A 24,251-nucleotide genomic window follows, 5' to 3' on the forward strand; every position below is an offset into this window, starting at 1 on the left:
TTGCAAGTTTGAATTTGTAAATATTGTGTGTTTTTTTTTTTATTGGCAGTGCCACACAGCTGTTTGGAGGAAGTGCAAACCTTCCCGCGACCGCCAGTGGATAGGGAAGTTTTCCAAGTTTAGCACATCCGCCTCCGCCTGAGCGTCACTCAGTGGAAACAGGAGTGTTTTGTCATCCCATCCCTGGTTTCCAGGTTGATCAGTCTCCGTTGTGACGCGACTCGAGCGTCGAGAGCGTCGACAGCAGCGAGAGTGGAGCTGCTGGGGAGGGCAGCAGCCGGGGAATCGTCTGAACGACGATGCTTGCAGGCAACACCTACGTTAGCAGCTTCGCCAGGTTCCGCTTCACTTTGAAGTCGGCTGCTTAATTGCTCTCCTCGATTTCCTTCCCCAACAACACATCCCTTATGTTCAGTCCCTGTATACACACACACACACGCACACATATATATGTATTTCAATTTAATCTCTCTTTAGCAGCTCTACCTGTTTTCAAGTCTCTGTTTCAGTTCATTAAAGTACTCGCCTGGTTCTCCCGCCGCCTTCTGCTGGAACCTTTGAGACTAGCGCGTCCCCATTAGCGGGGATAAAAGCCTCGTCGCTTCCCGTACTCCACGTCCAACACGAGGAACGTGCGTGACAAACAGTGACGGGACGCACACGGGCCGAGGAACATGAAAGGCCTCGTCGACACGGAGGTTCTCGCTCGAGTGTTGCAAACCCTCCATTGTATCGTCTGGTTTGCATCCAGGCTGCGCTCGCTCGGTTTGGACGCTAAGATTCTCAGCTTTTCTTTTTTTGAAATCCGTAAAGGACCGCAGTGAAAACGCGAGGGGGAAAAAGAAGAAATATAAAATACTGGTAATTTCCCATCGTTGCGTATGAGTTTATAGCAGCTTAGAGGAAGGAGGGAGCAGATTTGAGATGAAATAGCTGCACCAGTCGTCTGTGCTGGTGAGTCACTGATCCATGCAGGGGGGTGCCAGCAAACACAGACCTTTTAAATTTATATATATATATTTCTTGTTCTCTCTCGCTCCCTCTCTAAGATTAAAGTGGACTTGGAATTACTGCCGTATCGTTTCAGCTGAGGCGGCTTGAAAATCCCAGCAGTGGATGAGTTTGTTCTTGGAGCACTGCAGTCACCGACGCTCCAATACCTTCTTTCCTTCTTTTCCCCATGAGCATTGCTTTTAATATAGATAGTGGTGTTATTTTCTTTTTCTAACCATCTGGCATATTGCCACTGCTATCACACCGCGTGATTGCACAGTTTGCAGACAAGAGGGGCCTTTGGTTCTCTTTTTTCCCCCCTTGAGCCGATTGTCATTTGGGTGGGAGAGGGATGAGAAATGTAACGGCGGGCAGAAAGTGACACGGATCTTAATCGAGTGTCTGGGCAGCAGCCAAGAATGACTAAACAGCAGCGGGGGGCTGAAGGATGGGGTGGCAGGAAAAGTGGACGTGAGCCTGCGCAGGTTCGGAGTGGAGCGGCCGTGACAGAGGAGCGTAAACAACCCTCATCCTCACGAGCCCGTGGTGAGACTGGAACATGCTGGTGTCTGCTGGAAGACGCTGGTGTCTGACTCCAGCTTCTTCAGCTCTTTCTTTGCCCTGTTGAGTAGATTTTAACACAGTCCCACCAAAACTGGTCTTTCAGTCTGTCTTCAGTCTTTTCCTCACGCTCACGTTCCCCTGAAGTTCTCCTGAAGTTCTCTTGAAGTTTTCCTAAAGTTCTCCTCCTCTCTCCAACTTCGAATTAACTCCTCGTCCATTTTCACTCCATCTGAGTTTCTTGTCTCTTCCTGTGGACTTCATATTCCCGTCGTGCGATTTTCCAACTCTCAGTTGTTTGGTACAACGTTGACTCAGTGAAGAAGACCAAACGTCAGATCACACATTTCGTATGGAAGCGCGTTCCATCCAGCCTGATTTTCTTTTTCCTAGTGGTTTTCCTGAAGCCTTTAAACCACAAGTGGCATTTTCATGTTCCTAGTACACATGTTCTCTGGACTCACAGAGGTTGTCCAGGAGCTTCTGGACTTTGTGTGTGTGTCTTGGTTTCCGGTGCTTGTGAAGTTACCCAATTCCAGAGTCCTTCCCGATATAAAAAACCCTGTTTTTAAATCCACTGTCCCGGCAATCGCGGGGCTCCCAAAGTTCTAAAAGTTTCACCCAGAAGAAGAACTCCTGTTCCCTGCCTTGTTCTGACGCCTTAAGCTCCCTGCTGTCACCCTGCTGCAGCCACGGCTGCGTGTCACCCGACCCGCCCACCAACCCGTAGTAAGCCCCCCCCCCCCCCCACCGAAATTCACCAGAGCTCAATATTTTTGTCTCTTGCATGTGTCAAGACTTCAAACGCATCTCGTCCCCTCCCCCGACCCCTCTCATCCCACTAACCTCCCCCCTCCACTGCTAAAGACAACCTTGAAAGCATTCGAGAGAGAACGAGAGAAATGAGAGAGAAAGAGAGAGAGAGAGAGTGGATGTGGAGGCTGCGAGAACATCTGTAAGTGCGGCCTGGCTGTCAAACGATGGTGGCGGCTGAAATCCCCCCCAGTGCTGACGCACGCATGCGCGCACACACACACACACACACACACACACACACACACACACACACACCGGGCTGAGATGAGAGGCTGTCAGCGCCACTCAACCACTGGCTGCACAGGAAGTCGCTCTCATAATGAGCTGCCAATGTTTACAGATAAGACCGTCTGCCGCTATCTCTCAACCACCTTCACCACCTCCTCCACCTCCTTCACCTCCTCCAACCCCTCCCCCTCTTACTCCTCCTTCCCCTTCTCCTCGTCCTTCTCCTTCTCCTCCTCCACAATTCACCGCCACACCTCCGCTATACACCGTCCGAGTGCATGTACGTGTTTACACACACACGTGCAAGGGATAGAGTCGGCAGAGGGAGAGGGAGAGAGAGAGAGAGGGAGAGAGAGAGAGAGAGAGAGAGAGAGAGAGAGTTTGGGAGGTAGGGACATAATTTAGCATGCACTATCTGTCGAGGAGAGAGGATCCCGCCTGCCCTCTTCACTTTATTTCCCTGCCTTTATTTATCCAGAGCTGCTCGACTGAGCACACTTGTTTCCTTTTTTTTTTTCTTTTGCCAATTCCAGCTTCACGCTTACTCAGTCAAATATATTTGGAGCCGGGTGGGAACATCTGCGCGCTTGTTTGCCACCAAATAAGCAGATTTAGCGCAACTTTACTGAAGTTGTTGAAGTGAGTGGGCGTTTCCTCCACTTCTTATTTCCTCACTTCTTGCTGCAGCGACGCTGCGGCAACCGGGCAGACCGGGGCCACGGCGGCTTGGACCATATTTAGCCGTTAAGCTTTGAGTCTTGTACTGGGTCTGGCTCGATGTACAGGGCAACACGCTGGACTGACGCTGGCTCATGATGAGAGCGGAGAAAAAAAAAAACTCTTGACGGAAAAAACATTTAACACTCTCACGAAGTCCCTTTGCATCATTTCCCAGAATGCTTTACCTCTGCACGCGTGAAGAGTTCCCCCCGCATGCAGAAAGTCGTTTCCAGAGGTGGGTGGCTCTAAATCTTCAGCGCAGTCACGTGTCATCACGCCGCGCGTTGCTGCTCCTCGGGGTTGGCTGGCGATCCGGGACGTCGATCATCTCGAGAAGTTCGAGTCCTGCGGTGTCGCTCAGCTGATCCATCGTTGATGCACTTTTGAAGTGAAGGAGGGCTCGATTATCAGCGCCCCCTGTCTGTTAGTGGTGAGGCAGACAGTCTCCCGGAGTCGCTTCAATCATTTTCACCATTTTCAGGCCTTTAGCTGAAACACTCGGACACCCGGCGGAGGTCACGGAGGTCACGGAGCCCCTCCCCCTTGCTCCTCTGCACCAGTTTGTTTAAAGACTCCCAAATCCACTCTTGACATTTCTGTCCCTGCTTCTCCCATCACATATGAAACCTAATCGATGCGGCACCGTGTAGGACTGGAAACTTGAGGCTGTGTCTACAAGAATCTATTGATTTCTCTCTCCTCTCTTCCCCCCCCCCCCCCCCTTCCTCCCTCCCTGCCCTCCTCCTGTGTTCTCTCCTTCTTTTTCTGCCCAAAAGTGTTCAGCTCCGTCTTTATCCTTCAGTGAAGGTTTGCGGTGTACTATTTCAGTCCCGGCTCCACTTTGGTCCTCTGACACACACACACACACACACACACACACACACACACACACACACACACACACACACACACACACGCCGTTGCGTCGGAGATTCATGGTTTTTTTTTTTTTTGCCGACCTTGTCCTGGCTCTGCGGGGTTTTGTCAGCGTAAATAGATTTCATCATGTCAACTATTTCTGAATTCCAGGAGATTAATTTTTCATTTTTTCGCTCGATGGAAATAAATGGGAGGGGTGGTCGTTGGTTAAAGAGGTTAAAGGCGAAGCTCTGGGAAATTTCCTGCACGTGAAAAAGAAGAGGTGGTTCTGATTCACTGCTAGCTGTCAGCTTGCATCGTGGAAGGCGGTGTTTTATACAGCACGGAGGAAGCGGCACCAGATCTAATCTGAAGGCAAGGTCAACCCTTTTTACCCACCGTCTCTCCTCATTGTTCCATTTGCTCGCTCCAGCCGAACAAAATTTCCTCAAAGCCTTCCTCCTCCCCGTGCAGCCGTGCCGCTGCTGACCACTTAATTCTGGGGAAAAAAAAAAAAGATCCACCAAATCCAGCTGTGGTGCCGCCGGCAGGAACGATTCCGACGGCGGCCAGAATCGCCGGGTTGCCAGTTCAGCCGCTGGCCGACGCAGCGCGAGATCAAGAAAATCATTTAGCTAAAGGTGACCAGATTTGAGTCCCCCCCCCCCCCCCCCCGAGAGGCCTTTGATTGGCTGCAGAGTGGAGCGGTGATTCATCATCGTTAATAAAGCTGTTTGACAGCTCGAATCAGCGGTGGGCGAGCGAAGGAGCGAGCGAGCATGTGCCAGGTCTGCCCCCCCCCCCGCCCCCCCACAGCCCACCCCCGCCCAGCTCACCCACCACCACTCTCACCCTACTGCTTTATGCCGCATGCTAATACGCACAATTAACTTTCCACAGACACGCGGTGGGCAGACACCCACGCCGATTGTTACACAGGCGCGCACGCACGCACACACACGCACACACACACACACACACACACACACACACAGAAGAAGGGAGAGAGAAAGCGTCTGCAATCAGGCACCAAATCACAGGCAGCACTAACATACAGCGGCGGTAGGCAGCTTTATAAAGTGGGGCGAGATGAGAAAAGAACATAGGCGGAATCAAGAAATCACTTCCCACGCCAGAAGCTATTATTTTTTCCCCTTGAGTTTCACTTTAGTTTAACGCAGCAATTGTGTGTGTTTGTATGTATGCGCTGAGCAAAGTCTCAACACTCTTGCCACTGCAAATTAGAGGGGCACTGACAGGCTTGACTGGGTTGCAGGTTCACAACAAAAAAAATCAGAAAAAAATCAATCAATATTCAGGTTCTATTATTGCAGGGGAAAAACAACGCTCATAAACAGGGCACAGATGGGCGGAGACAATGTAAAACAATCTGGTGAGAGGAGCTGAACAGCAGGAAGTGAAATCCTGAAGCCGCATCTGACGGCCATTACATCATCACTTCTGTACGTTCAGGAAAAGCAAACACAGTTGTGTGAAATTTAACACAAATTAGAGGAGGCCACGTTGACAGTCTCCTCGCTGCCGTGCTTCGTGCTAAAATCATTTCACGCTTCACTCTCAATGCCAGCGGCGAACCTTCCCTGTGTCACGGTAGCTCCAGTTGCCTCACGTTTGTTCTTCTTGGCCGGCCGAGAGGCGTGATGGAGCGACGGCAGGTGCGGCAACTCCGCAGCCTGGTGCTAAAACCCTCAGATTAGCGGGAGCGCAGCAGCGTCTCAGTAAAGTTTCCAGCAGGACAGAGCAGGCCTGCACCAGATGGTTTTACCGCTTTATCAGCTCCAGAGATGAGTTGTGAGATGAAAGCGTTAATGTCCAGAATCGTTCAATCGTGCAAAAAAAAAAAAAAAAAAGTTTTTTTTGATCTATACTATCCAACGCCAGAACAAAAGTGATTATAATAAATAAAGCATGTTGTGGGTAAATGCAGCTGAGAAGTGTTGAGTTAATGTAGCGTAGTGTGTGTCAGTACATACTGCTGTTGTCTCACGTTTCACTCAGCCTGCAGAGTCATTACAGTCTTTAATGTTGCGCTTGCAGAATATAATTAGTTCATTATTCCCAAGTTTTGTCCACTTTGTGCAGATCACAGCCATCCATCCAGCAGCTGGAGGTTCCACTGATGCCGATTCTTAATGTATTACGAGTCAACTCGGACTGAACTTGCTGTCGTCACAAACAGCTCTGTTTCGAATTCATTCCATCAGGTTTTTCGACACGTGCGGATCAGAATCAGTTGCATCCACGACTGTTAAAAGAAAATCCATACATGCGTGCTGCCTGCAGTTGTCCGGCGAGCTCCACATGCTTCTCATCCAGCCCGGCCTTGTTTTGTGTGAGGGGTGCGTGACGGTCCGATCGATCTTTGTTTGTTTGTTTGTTTGTGTGTGTGTGTTTGCTCTCCATACGCAGCTGAGCAGAGCGGAGCGATCTGGGTAAACACCACGCAGACGGTCGTGGCCTGGCTGGTTGTTTGGAAAAGAAAAAAAAAGGGGGAAAAATGACTCGTAATTATTTTCCTTTGTGTAAAGATTGAAAGCTGGTTTTGACTTTGAGTTTGTGTTTTGACGACAGTTCGGGGCTGCTGTTGAACTTTGGCTGATGATTGAAGAGTTTTTGCAGCTCGGTCCTGTTGTGTCTGCTGCTGATAAGAACTATACTCCCTCAGCGACCTCAGAGACAGGCAACACTTCTCTCCTCCTCCTCCTCCAGTTCCTCCTTCCTTCCTTCTTTCCTTCCTGTCCCGCCTTCCTTCTCTGGCCACGCCTCTCTGTAACCCTTGACCCTGCGTACCCGGTCTGCTCTCACCGCTTCCTACCTGGATCCCCTGATGACTGTGACTTTTGCCCACCAGCTGAATGATGTGAATGCTCTCTCTGTCCGTTGGCTTCTTTTCCTCCTCTTTTGACCCGTGAGCCTGCCTTACTATTCTTTCTTTTTTCCAAATAATTTGACCTCCCTTGTGACCCAGTATCGTGAACCCCGCTGAGCCCCCAGTGGCTGTTGACCGGCTGCTTGTTGGCTGCTTGCTCGGGTTGGTCCTGAATGAAGCGCATCTCTTGCAGAGGGTGGGGAACCGTGGAGCGGCGCTGCCACTGGGGCTCCAGGCAGGGGGGGCGTGGCCCAGGGCAGAGGGAGCCCCTCCTCCACCGAACTTCAGGACCCCAGTAGAAACAGGAGAGCTCATCCCAATTGGGCCATACTGGGTAAACTACATGGAGTGCTTGACTTGCTTGGAATGTGTCTGACTTTCCCTCTCGAGCTAACGAGTTCACAATTTGAACCAAAGTCTGTGTCGTCCGGGGCGCACAATACCAAGCAGGTATTCAACATCAAATCAGTCTAAATGAATCGTAATGTGTATCAGGTCATGTTGAGACTGGAGCAACTCCAAGAACAAACACAATGGAGAGCGGCAGACGGGTGAAGAGCCGACTGGAACTGGCAAATTAATCGTTAGCTCGTTCCCTGTGTCCACGAAAAAATGAGCAAAGATCGGGAAATGCTAACAGACGACAACACACCACACAGCGCACAAACACATCAACAGACCCAACAGGCTGTTTACAACTCTATTAAATGTAATTTAGGAGCAAAGGGAGATCTAAAAGCAATTGGTTTGGCTTCAGGGGAATTAATCTTGCTGGTCTTAAGTTAAAACTCAGAGTTTTGAGGCTGTGCGATAAATCTGATGGTTCCCTCTGCACCTCCAAGAACTGCTGCTCACTCTGGGGCCAGTTGATTATTTCAGTAGCACCAGTGCAATGCTGTTACAGGGTCCAGGTCTGGTTTGAGGCTTGGTTTTGTCAAAAAAAAATAGTCTCCTAGTATCAGTTTCTCCTCCATCTGACACCGTGACTGGAGTCTCAGATTTTTCCATGCATAGACCGCTGCCTCCGCCGGGACCCTCAGACAGAGGTGTCAGACCAGTGGCCGGTGGATTAGTCAGTGTCAGCTCAGTTGACAGCTGACGCGTCCTTCAGTTTCCTCAGGCAGATGTGCGTCTCGGTGGTGGAGCGCCCCAACCTTCCCCAGAGGAGGCGGCTGGCGGCCGGGTTGAGGAGGAGGCAGGAGACGGAGCGAAGTGTCACGTCTCCGTATTCCCCCAGCGCCGCTCGGGCCTCGTGAATTTCCATTTTAGAGGGCAGTCGGCGGCTGTGACTGCTGCAGTAGTTTGACGGGAGCGAAACAAAAAAGGAAAAAGAAGAGAGAAACCTGCTAATTGCAATAGTGGAGATGGGAAGACTGGAAGTATTTCAGAGTTTGGATGATTTTTGCCGTTTTTCTTTTAATTTGCTACACACACACACACACACACACACACACACACACACACACACACACACACACAGGCAGGCATGCTGCTGCTGACTGGAGATGCCGGCGGAGGTTTGAGTGGTGCTGGCTGACTAACAGGTTTTGTTCTTGTGCTGGCGGTGTGGCTGCAGGGAGGATCACACCAGGATGTGACATCATGAGGTTGAGTCACGCCAAAAACAGTCACGTCCCAACTCGAACCCGAGGTCATTCAGGCCGCCGTCGCTCGGCCCCGCACTTCCTCTCCTCTCCTGCTTCCTTGCAATGTTTGAATTTTTCTGGTCGTGTGAGGCCTGCTGAGCATCCCGCCTGCAGAAAAAACTAAAAACTAAAACTAAAACTCCCCCTCCTCCCCCCAAGACCACCAGACTCCTCCCCCATTTCTTTACTAGACACTTTTAGCGGGACAAAGGTCGCCATTTGGCTCCGCCCCCCTCCCTCCGCCTGTCGTGCTCAGCTGTTCCTGCTCCGGTCTCAGCTTGATGGGCTCGTGCCTGTATGTGTGCTAGCATGCACAAACGTGTGTGTGTCAGTGTGTGTGTGTGTGTGTGTGTTTTTGTGCCCGTCTACTCAGAGCCTGCGAGCGTTCGGATTAATTAAAAACCAGAATCCCTCTGTTCTCTGACAGGAATACGGATGTCGCTGGGGGCTTAACTGTAAATACCGTTTCTACCCCCAAAAATTGTCATTTCGCGAGATTCATTGTCCCAGGTGGTGGTGGTGGTGGTGGTGATGCCGTGCGAGGCGCTGCGGCTGCGACGTTAAACAGAGGAGGATAATTGGACTCGGGTCGCCTTGTATAAACTTTGCAGAAGAATTGTCACAGTTGGATGGAAACATTAGTCTGTCTTTAAATAACCTGGACTTCCTGTCAGGGCCCCCCACTACACACAAACACACACTCATGCTCATGCACACTCTTTTAAAGTACAGCAGAAAAGTGGTATGGTCATGCTGAAAAATGTACGTTTTTTTAAACACAGACAGTCCAGCTTAATTGTTTTCGAGCTGCAGCGGAGAACTCCACTCTCCAAAAAGGGATGCAAATGATCAATTCATTCATTCATCGGTAGTTGATTGACCTTATCAATCGATTATCGATTAATCGATGAGCGGCGATTTTGCCTGAGAAGTCCCAAACATATAAAAATTGAAAGTTGGATGCCAGACAGGATTCACACTGTCACAACGATAATTCAAGTTTTTACATTTCCATGAAGAATTGGAGAGGTAAGAAAGAGACGCAACAACCGTCTCCCAGCTGTCCAGCCTGTCAAATTTCCAACAAACATATAAATAAATATATATGTACAACCAAGCAATTCAGCAAACATAGATTGATTTTCAAGCAAAATTACAACAACTCCACATGTAAATAAGTCTTTTGTGTGTGGGTGAGTGTGGGTGTGCGGAGTCCAGTTCAGTTCAGAAAGTTGAATGTTGGTGTGTGTGTGTGTGTGTGTGTGTGTGTGTGTGTAGCAGACAGCGGAGGAGAGGTTGCGTGATCAAGAGAGAGCAGGTGACTTTAGCAGCCAGGCTGGTGAATGAAGAGGAGGAGGAGGAGGAGGAGGAGGAGGGACTTAGCTGAGTGAGCACAGCGTTCCTGGTCCCAGAGTGGCTTTTGTTGCTTCCAAACAGGTGACTCGGTGCCTTATCCTCTTCCCCCGGAAACTGCTTCTTGAATGCGCCATCTCCAGTTCATCCGGTTGTTTATTCGCTTGTTTTTTTTTTTTTATTCCCATTCATAATTTTTTTTTTATCGTGTCTCTTCTCACTTTTTTTTGTTTCTACTTCAGCTTCTTCGTTCCTCTTTGTTTGAAGTTCCCGCTGTCTTTCAGCTCAGGTGTCTTTGATTTCTAAACTCCCCTCCTCTTCCTTGTGTGATGTAATTTCCTATTTACTCCACTTCCTGTGTTATGCCTTGTTACAGAGCAACAAGCATCTTTTTTGCTGCCACCTAAAGACATTCAAGCAACATCAGCGGATAAATTGCAAGAATAAAAGCGACTCATTTACCTTTGATGGGCTATTTTTTTTTTTAAATGATCAGATTTGACTTGGCCTTTCATCCTCCTTGTAGCGGCTATGACTCAGAGCAGCATTTGTGCAAATTCGACATGAATTGCTCTTACGAGGATAAAACCTGAGATGTTTTTTTTTGTTTGTTTTGGTCATAATTGGCTCCGTCATCTCGGCCGTTTGTCGCAGCTCTCGTCATCCCGGGAGATTTGGCCATCGTCCTGCTGCTGCTGCTCCTTGGATGAGGCGTTATCATTAAATGAGGAAGGGAAGGGAAAAATCTTCCCCCCCTTTCGACCGCATGAGTCACGTCCCGGCTGACGGAGCTTATTTTAAATCAGCGTTCTTAGTCAGAGGGGCTTACGAGGGGCCACGCCCAGAGCGTTTATCCTCCTGCTGCACGCTTAGAAAGTCAGCACAATTCTGCCGCCGTTAACCTGCAACGGCCATGATTAATTAGAAACGTCGCTGTGAGGCTTTTCCCCTCTCCGCAACGGGTTTTCTGAATTTTCAGAGCGAAACCGACTTCACCTCGCAAAGCAAACAGAACTGATCTGCATAAAGGGAGAAGCTAACACAAACAGGGGCCACAATGGTGCCAGTGGGAGGTGGTGGGGGTGAAGTATTCCACATTGTTGAACATCTGCTGGAACCCAAAAGGTCTCCTTCTGTTCAGATGTGAGCAGTTCCTGGCACACAAAACCTTCCAATTGTGCTCATTTGCATGTGTGAGTTAGTCGAGTTTGTTATTTTAAGTGAAGGCAGGAGGCGAAGCTGAGGGTCCTTCCCATCTCTGAGGCTTTGAGGCTCTTCCAGAGGGAATAAGTTGAAAACAAAAGCCAGACTTTTCTGGCAGATGTAGGCAAAGTACCAAAGCAAAGTACCAAGTCCATGCCATTTACAAACCGTAAATCCTTTTCTATAGCAGCAATTCCATGAGGCAGGATGTGCCTCAGCTCTTTAAAGGGCCATTGCTTATAAAAATGAAGGCATGAAACCTACCAGGAACCACTGGAATCAAGTTTGAAATTGTTTCATGAAAAGTTTTTACGGATTTTTTACTCCAAAGGGGGTAAAAAGTCCTTTCAACTCCTGCAAAGTTTAGTAGAATGGAAAATCCATAGGACCTCTAATGAGAGATTCATGGAGCAGGACCCGGAGCTGCAGGGGCATAAATAATACTAATGGACTGTTGAAATAATGTACATTTAAATAGGAGGTTCTGAAAAAAAATCAACAAACCGTCGAAATCCCATCAAGTTGAGCTTTTTCTTTACGAGGGTCTTCACATCCCCCCGTCGCTGGACTCCCTCTGGGGTTTTTATTTATGCCTGGTGGTTGACTGGGAATCCTGAGTCTCAAGTAATAATAAAAAAAAAAATCCCAGCATTTTCCTCATCCGCCACGTGGCTCCATCACAGATGCAAACAGGTGTGTTTGCCAGGCCGATAAAACCTTTTAGGAGATCCGAAGCACCACAGACTGTTGTAGAGTGTTGTAAAAGTGATAACAGCCTTCAGGGGATGAAGAGCGAGAGAGTGAGATAGAGAGAGGGTGTGTGTGTGTGTGTGTGTGTGTGTGTGTGTGTGTGTTCCGGCGCTGCCGCTATTATCCACCGATCACAGAGGACCTGGTTGCGAGGCGTCCTGAGGTCAGAGAAGATGTTGAGGCTGCAGGTCAGATCACTTCAGGCTGTCAGACAGCGAGAGGCAGAAACAAGGTTTTTCTCGTGTCAGAGGAGATGTTTTCTGGAACAAAGCGAGGAGGGTCGTCCCCTCGTTTTAGACGAGCGAGGTGTCAGACATGCCGACTAGAGGGCAAGAGCATCAAAGTGAGACAGAAGCCGAGTCGTTCTTTTCCACGACTCTCTTTATGTCCATCACACCGCCACCGCTGCTGCTGCTGCTGCTGCTGCTGCTGCCCGCTCGTTTCATCCATTATTCAGCGCCTGGCATCGGCCTGCGGTTCTCAGATCTGTATCATCAACCCAGCCGAGAGGGCGGAGAAGCCGACCGGACGTCTTGCACAAGCCGAGGCCTCAGAAGAGCTGCAGGACCTCCGAGTGCATCAGGTGCATTAGCGTGTTAGCACGTTAGCTTGTGCATCCCGTCGCCCTGATGCCTGCGGAGAGAATCCCTCCACTCACACACAAGCACTAAGTTCCACGCCTTCCCTCCCACCCACCGCCTCATCCTCGCGCTGTAGAAACATGAGCCGGCAGCTTTTCCTGCCCACTGCTCCCAGCGGGCAGCTCTGGTAGCTCAGACCTTCCAGCTGTGGGGAACGCTTGAATCAGAAGACAGCGGCTCTGAGGAGAGACGGTGTCAGCAGACGACCTGCAGCAGCGAGAGGGACTGAGAGGGACCGAGTCGTCCTCCACACGCAATCACGGACACACATGTGAATGGAGCCGCCACCAAATCTGATGAATTTCAAAAAACGGTTAACTGTTCTGCCCTGGGATGAGCTGGCGACTTGTCCAGGGTGCACACTGCCTCTGCCATCTAAGCAACATCAGTAGATAAATCGCCAGGATAAAAGCGACTCATTTACCTTTGATGAGCTCATTTTTTTGATTATCAGATTTCACTCGGCCTTTCATCCTCCTTGTACCGGCTGTGACTCAGAGCAGCATTTGTGCAAATTTGTCCAAATGCTGCTCTATGACAGCTGGGAGAGGCCCGCAACCCTCAGTTCAGGAAGAAGCGGGTATTGAAAATGAATGGATGGTTAGCTATTATGCAATAGTAGCTATCGCGTATTCATATGAATCTAATATGACCAGGCAGATCCCAAAACCGACCGTAGAGCCGCTGTGGCGGTAATTGATTTCACTTTCTACCGTCTTTAGCAGAACCATTGTGGATTTGAAGTTAAACTCCTCAGACCCTCTCAGCAAAAAACTCTGGGTTTTTTCTTCTTCTACTCCCTGACTTCCACCATCAGCCCTCAGTCTATCAGGCCCCCTGCTGTTTGCTTACCCAGCAGCTAATTTCTGGTAAAAAAAAAAAAAGTAAACAAGAACCCCAAGTGGTTCCACCTTTTGACCGTCTGGTTCCTCACTTGGAAGGAGGAAAGATGTGTGCGAGTGCGTGTGTGTGTGTGTGTTCGTGTGTGTGCGTGTGTGCGAGCGCATCTCCACGATGTTCACGTTAGCGGTTGCATCACCGGCAGTGAGTCACTGCTGAGTTGCCCTGCAGTGTGTTTCACCAGCGGTACACAAGTTCCAGGCTCCCAGAGAGTTGACGGCAGATTCGCTCTGCAGCTTTTGTCTGCAGGGTTAAGAGAGAGAAAGAGATAGAGAGAGAGAGAGTGTGTGTGTGTGTGTGTGTGTGTGTGTGCCAGCCAGCCAGTCAGCCAGCCAGCCAGCGAGCGTAGGCCGTGCGCTTAAACTGGGAGATTTACATGCAAAGCGCCGCTGCTCCTGCATCTTAACTTGGGGAAGTGAAGGTTGAAATGTACTCGCTGCAAATGCGCTTACGAGCGGCGAGGAAACCAATTTCACTTACAAGTGGGAACTCAGACTAATGTATTCCTGCACTCCAGGTTGAGATGTTTGATTTGTTTTCCCCCCCGACCGACCGAGCGAGCTAGCGAGCGACGCAGCGACCGCAGGTTTATATAACGCGGCTGCCATAGCCATAAGTTCATCTCTGGGAATTTTCTTTTTTTTTTTTTCTTCCACTCTTTCCGTCCTTCACGTACTCATGAATCAAACTTTTTTTTTATTTTTTTATCTCTCTCTAATTTGAATAAACCACTTTGGTTTGAGATGTGTCTGCAGTCTGTGAAGTACACTTTGTCATCAGGGTTGCGGCCATAAGAGGATCGGCCAGTGATTTAAAATAAAAAAAATAAAAAAACAAGGATGAATGTGAAAGTGCGCATTAATGCACTGGTTCATTTGTTAGAAAGGAAAGATCCCCCCCCCCTCCTCCCGCTGTCTGGGGTCATCTCAGCAATTTGGCTCCACTTTCACTAAGGGAGCGGAGCAGCGCACTCACATTTTTATAACTCGCTGTAACGTTACTGATTAAAGTTGAAGCGGAAGAGAAAGTTAATTGGCAGAACAAGTCAGCAGAACTCTGTTGGCGGCCGTTGCACTGTTTAAAGTGGCCTCGCTGTGGGAACATATGGGAGAGTCAGAACTCTGAACTCTAAGAAATGCGGAGAATTTTTGAGAATGTTAAAGTGAGATTTGCATTTTTTTTTTTGATCATCGATTATTCATTAATTGTGGTACGTTTCATTGAATTTGGTCGGTTTTAGTGCTTCCACAACAAATGTATTCAGAACAAAAAATCCCTCCATCTTCTTCTCACCCTTCTTTCTGCTCTTCCTTCCTTCCTTCCTTCCTTCCACTGCCACCTTCCTCCTCCTCCACTTTATGCCCTGCTGTGGTGGGGATTATGTGCTCAGACTGCCGTTGCTGGCTGGCCGACTGGTTGGCTGGTTGGCTGGCTGACTGTTGGCTGGCTGCTCTGCTCTCTGGCCTGGAGGGTATTTAGAGCCGGAATATCTAAAGGAAGGGCTGGAAGTCTTCCTCGGCGGATAATGAATGTGGGGGATTTGCTCATCAAATAGGTGTCAGCGGGACCAGCGGTTTTCCATTCATGTCGTGCAAACTGGGCCGAGAGGAAGGAAGTGTCGTTCTCATTAGGAGGCGCAAAGCTGGTCGGCACAACTGGCGAGCGGAGCGGAACGACGTTCCGTCACTTCAGAAGGAGCCGATTGGCTGGAGGAGACTTTAGTTTGGGGTGTTTGAATAAAGTGATGAGATAATTCACGGGTTGATAAGGAGGAACCAGTCGACGACGGTTTGGCCCGGGCTTGGTTCGGCTCAGCTCGGCTTAGCTCAGCTCAGCTCAGCTCAGATAGGTCCTGAAACTCCGCCCACCAAATCCTCTGGCTCCGCCTCCACTCGGCCACCGTGAAATCTGGAGGCCGGCGGCAGATGTGAGTGGAAGACACTCGACCGGAGGCCTCGCCGCATCTGCAGCAAATCCTTTAGCATGCACAGAGGATCGAATAGCCGCCCATGTTGCACACACACACAACACACACACACACACACACACACACACACACACACACACACACACACACACGCAGACATATATACACACACATGCAGGCAGACGCGCAAACGCACACAAAGAGACGACGTTAATTGCAGAAAGCTGGCGTGAAGCCTCGCGGGAGCTGTTAATTAGCAGGACTCGACACGAGTCCTGTACATCCTGTAACTTTTCCTCCTTCTGAGGAGGCGAGAGAGGAGGGAGGAGTGGAGGGAGGAGGAGGAGGAGGAGGAGACAGAGGAGGGATGTCTCACATTTAGTCAGCTGCTGATTGTTTCAGTATTTCAGCTCGCGTTACTAAGAGGCAACGCAGCCGATTTAGAACTCCCAGACCGTGACGCTGTGTTCGTGTGTGTGTGTGTGTGTGTGTGTGTGTGAGGGGGCGGGGGGGCTCAGACTCACTGTCACCACACGCAGCAGCATGGCAAGATGTTTCAGTGAGACCAAGAAACGGCTCGTTCAGTCACAAGCGACCACAAAGGGGTTCTGTCAAATGACTCCAGATCAGAAACCAGACGCAGACGTCTCTTTACATTTGCAGGTGTGTGGATTTGACGGCGCAGATCATAAAGTGGCTGAAAAGTAGAAGATGAGCTTTGCAGATTTTTTTCCATTCACATAACTGGAAGAGAACAGGTGGGCACGAGGCCAACGGCCGTAGAATATTGACCGACTGGGCGGCTCAGTGGATCAGAGATCAGCCTGCTGGAGAAACAGAGTTTGCATTGAATTGATTTGATTTATTAACCAAAGTGTAATTTTTTTTTTTTTTTCTTTTGCAAACTTTGTTTCCTGATACTGGACTTGCACTTTGTTTGTTCCTTTTTTTATTGAAATAACAGTAAGAAAATAAAAGCGTTATTCCAACATTGTTACATTTCAGCTATTTTAATTTACTGTTAGTGCGGGTGTTGACTGAGGTCACTGACTCAGGCGCCGACCGCAGGTCTGGTCAGGTGTGTGATGATGGAGCGATCAGTGATCAGTAATGGGGCGGAAAAAAGTAGCAGCATCCACCGTGGAGGCAGATCAAAAACACATAAACCAGGAAGAACACGAAGCTGCGCACACACACACACACACACACACACACACACACACACACACACACACACACACACACACACACACACAGACAGACGCACGGAAATGCAGCCCACACGCCTGCACGTCGTTAAAATGTCATGTGACGTCGGCGCCGCTGGCTGCAGAAACCATTTGTGCACATTATCACCGCAGCCGCCGCCATACATGTCAAGAGGAAGTAATAAAAAAAAAATTACATCTATATATATCTATATATATATACATATAAAAGTCCTCACGCTCACTTCCATGCGAGGAAAATCTCCCCCCAGAAGGCAACATCTGGGATGTGGTTGCCGTGGTAACGCCCCCCTGGCCGCAGGTGCCGCTAGCGCCACGGCGCGGCGCTGGGAACTAAGTTGGCGGCAGGAAGCACCGAGGACGGAGGGAGGAAGTAGTTTGTGGACGCAGGAAGTTTGACTCCCATCAGCTCGACCAGCCGATAATCGCCGTGGCAACCTGTGAAAGGGTTGAAGGCTGCGGCGAGTTACGTAACTCGACCCGGCGCAATTATCCCGAAAGCCGGTTGCAGTTTGAGTCACGCTGAATCACAACCGACGCTGTTGTTTAATTATTTTTTAAAGTTGTCCTTTTTTTTTTTTTTTTTTTTATAGCCCGCGAGACTTTTAGAGTGATGACAGGAAGTCACGTCGGATCATCGTGTTTTAGGGGAATTAACTGGATTTTATCAGCGCTGTGAGTCACGCCTGCAAGTTATTTCGCCTTGAACAGGAATGAAAACATCCTGCCGACACCAGCGACGCCACGCACAACCGTCACTGTCCTGGGTTTGATTTTGTTGACACTCCGTTCTGATTGGCTCCTGAGGACAGGAGGCCCTTCATTCGTCTCTTCCTCTTCTTTCTTCTCCTTTTTCTCTTCCTCCTCCTCATCTTTCTCTTCCTTATCCTCCTCTTCTCACTTCTCCTACTCCTCCCCCACCTCCTTCTACTCCTCTTCCTCCTCCTCCACCTCCTGGGACCCTGACGTTGACATATCGCTCCTCGTTAAACCCCGTCAGACTCCTCCTTCTTATGAAAATGTTTTTTCAACCTCTCTCTCTCTCTCTCTCTCTCTCTCTCTCTCTCTCTCTCTCTCTCTCTCTCTCCCTCTCTCTCTCTCTCTCTCTCTCTCCCTCACTCTCTCTCTCTCTCTCTCTCTCTCTCTCTCTCTCTCTCTCTCTCTCTCTCTCTCTCCCTGCGGTGATAGCAGAGCTGCGGACATTAATCATTCATTGATAATTTAGTGAAATCCTGCCAGGATTAAGAGTTTGTCCTCCTTCCCGGAGAGTCGAGCTTCATCCTCACTGCTGTCGCAGAGCTTCACTGCATCTGCAAATTAAAGCTTGTTTTTTTTTTTTGTCCCACATCACGTCCCGTTTGAGTTGTTGGTCTTTTGTGTGTTGCGTTGCTGGCAAAAGGAAATCATGTATCTGGCTTCCTGCTATCAGTCCTTGTCTCCCAGTTTGGTTTCAACTTTTGTGCCTCTGACTATAAACTTGATGTCCTTGACTGACCGGAGACTCCTTCTTCCAGCTCCTCCTTAACAGCGTATCAACCTGTCAAGCTTTTCTTTTATGTGACCATAAATCATTTGTTTAATGCTAACTTTTTTAACTCTTATGTAAACTTTACTTTTTCCGTCCACGCTTTTGTCTCTTATATTTAATATTGTTGCCTCCTTTCCACACTGCCGTCCTGTCATCCCACCCACCACCTCCTTCCATCTCCTTTCACCTCCACCCACCTCCTTCCACCTCCTCCCACCTCCTGAGATCATATCAAAGTTGTCGAGGCCCCGGCAGAAGCGCTTTTGCAGGCAAGGAGTTCCACACGATATTGAAGAGTCGTGCAGAAGAACGCCGACATGCTGCAGTTTGCTTTTATTGTTTTCTACCGTTAAAAGTGATTTTCCTTGTATACACTGAGAAAATATCACCTAACAGCGTTTGACCGATGTACCATCCAGCCTTTGAAGGATTTAGGTTCGGTCTTTGTTAATCTGCCTCTTTGAAAGCGATTCATCTCCGGCCTGCACACAGAGGGTGATGGCAAAAGGTGATGGATTTAATATCGCGTGACCGAAGCCCCCGCGGGGCCACTGTGTGCACTCACGAGAGCAACTCGGTGTAGAATTGAACTCCGTCTTGCCGGTGATGGAGAGTCGCAGTCACGGGAGCAGCGTTATGGTGTTTGACACGATGCAAGTGTATGTCTGCGTGTGTGTGTGTGTGTGTGTGTGAGAGAGAGAGTGTGTGAAGGTATGTTGGTTCTGGTTGTAGCTGAGCTGTGAAGCCGAGATAATCGCAACAACAACAACAACAGCAGCAACATCCTGGATTCTATTTATTTGTCCACTGAGCTCATTTTTTCCAGAACAAAAGGCATAAAAATACACATTGTTGGAGGAAGCCGTATTAATTTGTGAGTAATACTCATAGTTCTCAGAGGGAACGTTGGCATAGTTTAATTACGGCAGTGGGAATTACTGGCTCCGAGTCTTCTGGCTAACTCTGACTCTTATTCGCAGCCCTTTTTTTTTTTTTTTTTTTTTAATAAAAAAGTACATTTTGAGTCATAATCCATTAAAAAAAAAAAACTTGTTACAGCAGCTTCGAAAAGCCTGCGAAAACCCCCCCAGTATAATCCCCGCCTTTTTTTCCTACTCCTGCAGCGCCGGTAGAGCGGCTGTAATACAGACCTGAGTCACTCTGTGAAGACGTTGTGAAGCTCTTTGTTGGAACTGGAATGAGGAGCGAAACTGCGAGAAGTCGTCCTTTTTTTTTTTTTTTTTTTTTTTTTTATAGAAGAGGAGTTAGAGTCAAAGCGCTGAAAGTTAAAACACAGGGTCATTAAATGAAACTCTGAAACAGTTTCTGTCTATGGCCTTGTGTCCACCTGCCCAATACAGTTTTCATTTACAGCCAAAAAGGTCCCGGCAGGAGGAGTCGAGCCTTCTGGGTTGTGTTGAAATTTCAAAATGTTCATTTTCAGACCTTGTCCGATTCTGCGATGCTACGTGCTGATGGAGATTTTGCCCCAGTGCGGCAAATCAGCTCTGCTTTTGGCGCGCGCGTTTATGCAACCGTGACGGGCCGTGTTTCCTGAAACGCAGCGAGAGGCAGCAGCCCTGCAGTCAAAGGACGCGGAGGAATATATAGATCAAGAGAGAAAGAAAGATGGAGGCAGATGCTTCTCAAATCACATGTAATCAGCGGACGAGCAGCCACTCCAATTAGCTCTCCTTATTATTCCAATCTGTCAGAGGGAGAGAAATCAAACATCCCCAGGCCAGGCACTTTTAACACATCCTCTCAGGATCCAGGCAGGCAGGCAGGCAGGCAGGCAGGCAGGCAGGCAGGCAGGCGGCTGGACGGGGAATTAAACACCAAGATTTCCAGCGAGGAAGAGCGGAGGAAGGATGCTGGCTGTGTTCGACACCTGCAGCTAACAGGCGGCGGCGGCGGCGTGATGGATATTAGACGGAAGCTGTTTCGGTTTCTGTCCTGTTATTAAAAAAATAAAACACAAAATAAATAATCTACTTGTGCTAAATGCTGAAAAATGTCCACTTGCTGGACGGCGGCCAAGAACATAATGGAGTCTGAGAGGCTGTGTGTTTTTTTTCCCCCCTTCTCTGTGTGTTTTATGAGTGCACTTGGTTGGATGACTTGCACTCATCTGCAGGAAAGTCTATGAGAAACGATAGGGATTGCACTTTACTTATACACAGGCTGCTGAGGTCCCCGTTTCTACTTTTTGGTTGTTGTTTTTTTAAACTGCGCTGGAAATGTTCCTTCACCTCGAGAAAAAGCGCTTCGATCGAAGGCTCCCTTTTGTTCCAACTGCTAAAGGCGCATGGAACCTGACAGGTTGCCTGTTTTTCTCGCTCAATGTATGAACTGAGCTCGATCGCTATCGGTCGAAAAAGGAAAAAAAAAAAAAAAAAACAGCCTCGCAGGACCCATTTCAGGATCAGTGAGGGATAATTGCAGATCCGATAATAGTTGTAGTCCGATGGTAACAGTTCCCTCAGAATCAGAGCAGTTTAAGGCCTTTCAGAGGCAAATTGTTATTGACACGCAAAGAGGAAGAAGCCACCGGTGACCCTGAAACGCATGGATGTGTTAATGCTAGTGAAAAACTAAAAACTGAAAAAAAAAAAAAAAAAAATGAATAAAAAGTTTTTTATTCCCTGATGGATTTTTTTAGAGGCTGTTTCCTAAAGTTGCAAGGGGATATTGTATCACGGGGTAGTTGTTAGGAAGATAAAACCTCAACGTGCCATGTTGCACTTATTAAAGCAAATGACAAAAAACACATGCAAGTTTTCTGATGTTTTTGGCCTCTAATAGAGAAACGGAGCACGATCAATTCTCCATTGGAATGGCAGGGGAGGGGAGTTCATTTAGATGTTTGTGTGCGTGTTGACCCAGATCTACAAAGGACATTCAAGGTCAAAACATGTTCGCTGCATCTATGCAATGTGAAAGATGCACTTTTTCAGACTGGATGGCCAGAAAAATCGCAGGGTTGTTCAGAATTTGCTTCTATTTTTTTCTTTTTTTTTTTTTTTTTTTTGTATTTCTTTCCGGAAGAGGATGGAAGTCGTGTTTGATCTGATATGAGAAGGTGAACCAGTTTTCCACATCGCCGACTCCCTTCCTCTATCTCTCCTCCTCCGCCCCTCTCGTGGTCTTTTAACTCAGGATGTGTTTCACGTTTGTCTGGAATGAATATTGTGTCTGTGCCGCAAAATCAGCCTTATTGAATAATGAGCCGCGCTCTCTGTGAAATGCCTTCAGGTTAATAGACATTCAATGAATAAATAACGGGGGGAGTTTGGGGACGGGGGAGGGGGGGGGCAGGATACGGTGCCTTTTCTCATTTTTGCACTGGTTATTTTAGGCCGAACAAACCAACATTCCTTTGTTTGCTCAAATTGCACCGGTTGCTGTGTGTTTTTTGTTTTAATTAATGCACTTGGGTCTTTTAATATGGATGCTGCTTGAGCCATATTGCGCTGGCAGCGGTTAAAAGAGAATCGATTCTACTGCGCGCAGACATTGTCTCCTTTAATTGAATAAATAAAGCCGCCACTTGCGCAAATAGGCTTTTATTTTGGAGGAGCAGTCCTGCGTCGGCCCACTTTGGTTTAGTTTGACTTTCCTGGGAATACTTGAGTTCCCACTGTGTCCTTTTATGCACACTTTGAACGTGAGCAAAGGATCTGCTGCTACATAGCACCAGACATCATGTTGTTTTCTTCTCTGTCATCTGTCCAGATTCTAATTTCTAGACACGACAAATCAAAAAACCTTCCGCATCTTTCATCCTTCTGTAAAGGAGGCTGAGCCAGAAAAAAAGAGCAGAGAGAAAGAGTTTGTGTCAGGAGGAGCGATAGTTTCCAGAGTGAAGCTGGCGATACGGTTTCATCTCTAACAGACCAGAACACAATTTTATTGCCTCGTCGCATTTTATTGTGAAGTCGCTCTGGAGCAGCGTCCGTTAAAGACCCAGAGCAGACTCACAGCTTGTCTGTCTTTATGGATAAATTCTACTCATCTTCCTTTCACCCGTGTTGCTGAAGATGAAATGAAAAAGAGAAAATCCCCGGCGTGACCTTTATTTACTGCTGCCGTTCAGTTCAGCCGTGAGCTCCTCAGCCGGAGCCGCACGGCCGCTACTGAAACACTTCCTACGGCCCCGGCGGCGCTCGTCAAAACGTCAACCTCCACTTTGCCCGTTCGCCGGCTCGCTGACATCTGATGTCTGCCTCCGAGGCGAGTCGCCAGGAGAGCCAGAACGTAGAAAATAAATGCCGACCCAATGTTTAAAAAAAAAAAAAATGATTGAAATCATATTTCAAAGTGGAAAGATGCAACATCCGTAGAAGCAGCAGGAGCAGCCGTCACAGGAAAAATGTTGTTCACGTGTTTTCCCCGCCTGTGCTACTAGCACCAGCAGCTCCTCAGGTTTCATCAGGTCCATCAGGTCTCTTTATAGATGCAGAGATTTTGACTGACAGGATCCGACTCTCTGATGCTGAACGAGCTCCCGTGTGTTTTAGTTCCATCAACTATGAAAAAAAAAACACTTTCAAAGTGACTCGTCCGGCTTCATGTGGCTTGTGGACAAATTCCCCGTCGTTCTCCTGCAGCTTCAGTCCTTCCCTTTGTCCTCTGGCCCTGCCAGGCCACTGCGCCACCGCATGGTCGAGGACCCCAACAGCCTGATGAACGAGCGCTTGAGCGGAACACGGCGGTTACAAGCTCCCCACCGTGTTGTTTTATTGTCTGTGTTTGTCTTTAGGACAGCTAGGACTTTTTTTCCCCATCAGGATGGGGGAAAAAAATAAATTCAACATCTGGTGTGTGTCCAGGAGACAGTGGTCCGGCCCCGGTTGGACCGTCAATGAGCTTCTCCACTGATAACGATGGAAAAAAAATGTGATTTCAAACAAATCTGAAAAACGACCTTGTAAGCAGCTAAAAGCAGGGCAAGCAAGTTTAATAGTCTTCTTATAATTCACCCCTGTTCATTTTTGTCTTTGGTTTACCAGGTGGATGGTGGGGAAAAAAATAGATGAACAAAACAACCAGCATTTTGCTCCAACTCACAACTTTTCAAACATTTATAGATCCATTAAAAAAAAAAACCACACACAACCTAAAAGTCCAAACATCCAACAAGGAGTCTGTTGAGTGCATTCCACGCGGGCAGCCGCTGTTATCTGCAGCGCTTCCTGGAGGTCAAAGGTCACAGGAGGGTTCACGCTGCGGCCGCCCGCAGACTGTTTTTCAAACACTGTCAGGAGGTGAAACTCAGCCGCCGACCGCTGATGGATGCGAGAGCAGGTTTTACAGCGCGCGCGTGTCTGTGTGTGTGTGTGTGTGTGTGTGTGTGTGTGTGCGTGTGTTGTGCAGAGCGCCACCGACTCCCGACTTCATAACAGCACGCGGCGGTGTAATATACGGGTGAGGGTTGTTCAGCTGCATGTGGAGCCGATGTTCGCAGCCTCGCTGAGCTTTAATATTCCAAACACAAGCACACACGCGTCCTGGAAAACTCTGCAACTTTCTGCGGCCTGTGTGTCGTTGTTGTCGCGTAAAGCAAGGATCCTGAGCCTCAGGAGCGACAGCGTTTAGACCGAAGGCCTGCACATTCCCTCCATAGTTTTGCACGTCGCTCTGCACAACTTTTGGCTGAAATGCAAAAGAAACCTCCTCCTCCTCCTCCTCCTCAATCCCTCAGAATTCCGCCGGCGGTGTCGCTGTTGACAGAGTCGCCTATGAAATAACGGTTAGACTGAAGAGCGATGCAACCCCGCGCTGACCGCCGCTGATCGCGCCGGCCGATCAATTATTAACCGTTCTGGCGGCGCCGCGCTGAGCCGAGCGCTCGCAGGCTGCTTGATAGAATCCCGGAGTCATCGGCGTGACATCGGCAGGGCCAAACGGGAAAGAACTGGCTGGGAATACAAACAGATTTGTTTTTATTTCATGGCTGTGATTTTAGTTTTTGAAACTTTTTGTTCAAAATAGATCCGAGTCGTTTT

The 24,251-nt window shown here is 48.6% G+C and overlaps 1 protein-coding gene across 2 annotated transcripts in view; it reads left to right on the plus strand.

Annotated features, from left to right (window-relative positions):
* gfra1a (gdnf family receptor alpha 1a) overlaps nucleotides 1–24,251 on the plus strand; it is a 55,296-nt gene that overhangs the window by 5,424 nt on the left and 25,621 nt on the right. Inside the window, exon 4 of one of the 2 annotated variants that reach the window (XM_076042988.1) lies at nucleotides 7,260–7,400. The exons of the other annotated variant lie outside the window; for it this stretch is intronic. Coding sequence (XP_075899103.1) covers nucleotides 7,260–7,400 — 141 coding nt within the window. The remainder of the gene's footprint in view (nucleotides 1–7,259; nucleotides 7,401–24,251) is intronic. 2 annotated transcript variants of the gene reach the window in all.

Source organism: Nelusetta ayraudi, unplaced genomic scaffold (assembly GCF_046127955.1).
Source record: "Nelusetta ayraudi isolate G7.1 ecotype Tasmania unplaced genomic scaffold, CSIRO-AGI_Nayr_v1 ptg000072l, whole genome shotgun sequence".
NCBI lineage: Eukaryota > Metazoa > Chordata > Actinopteri > Tetraodontiformes > Monacanthidae > Nelusetta > Nelusetta ayraudi.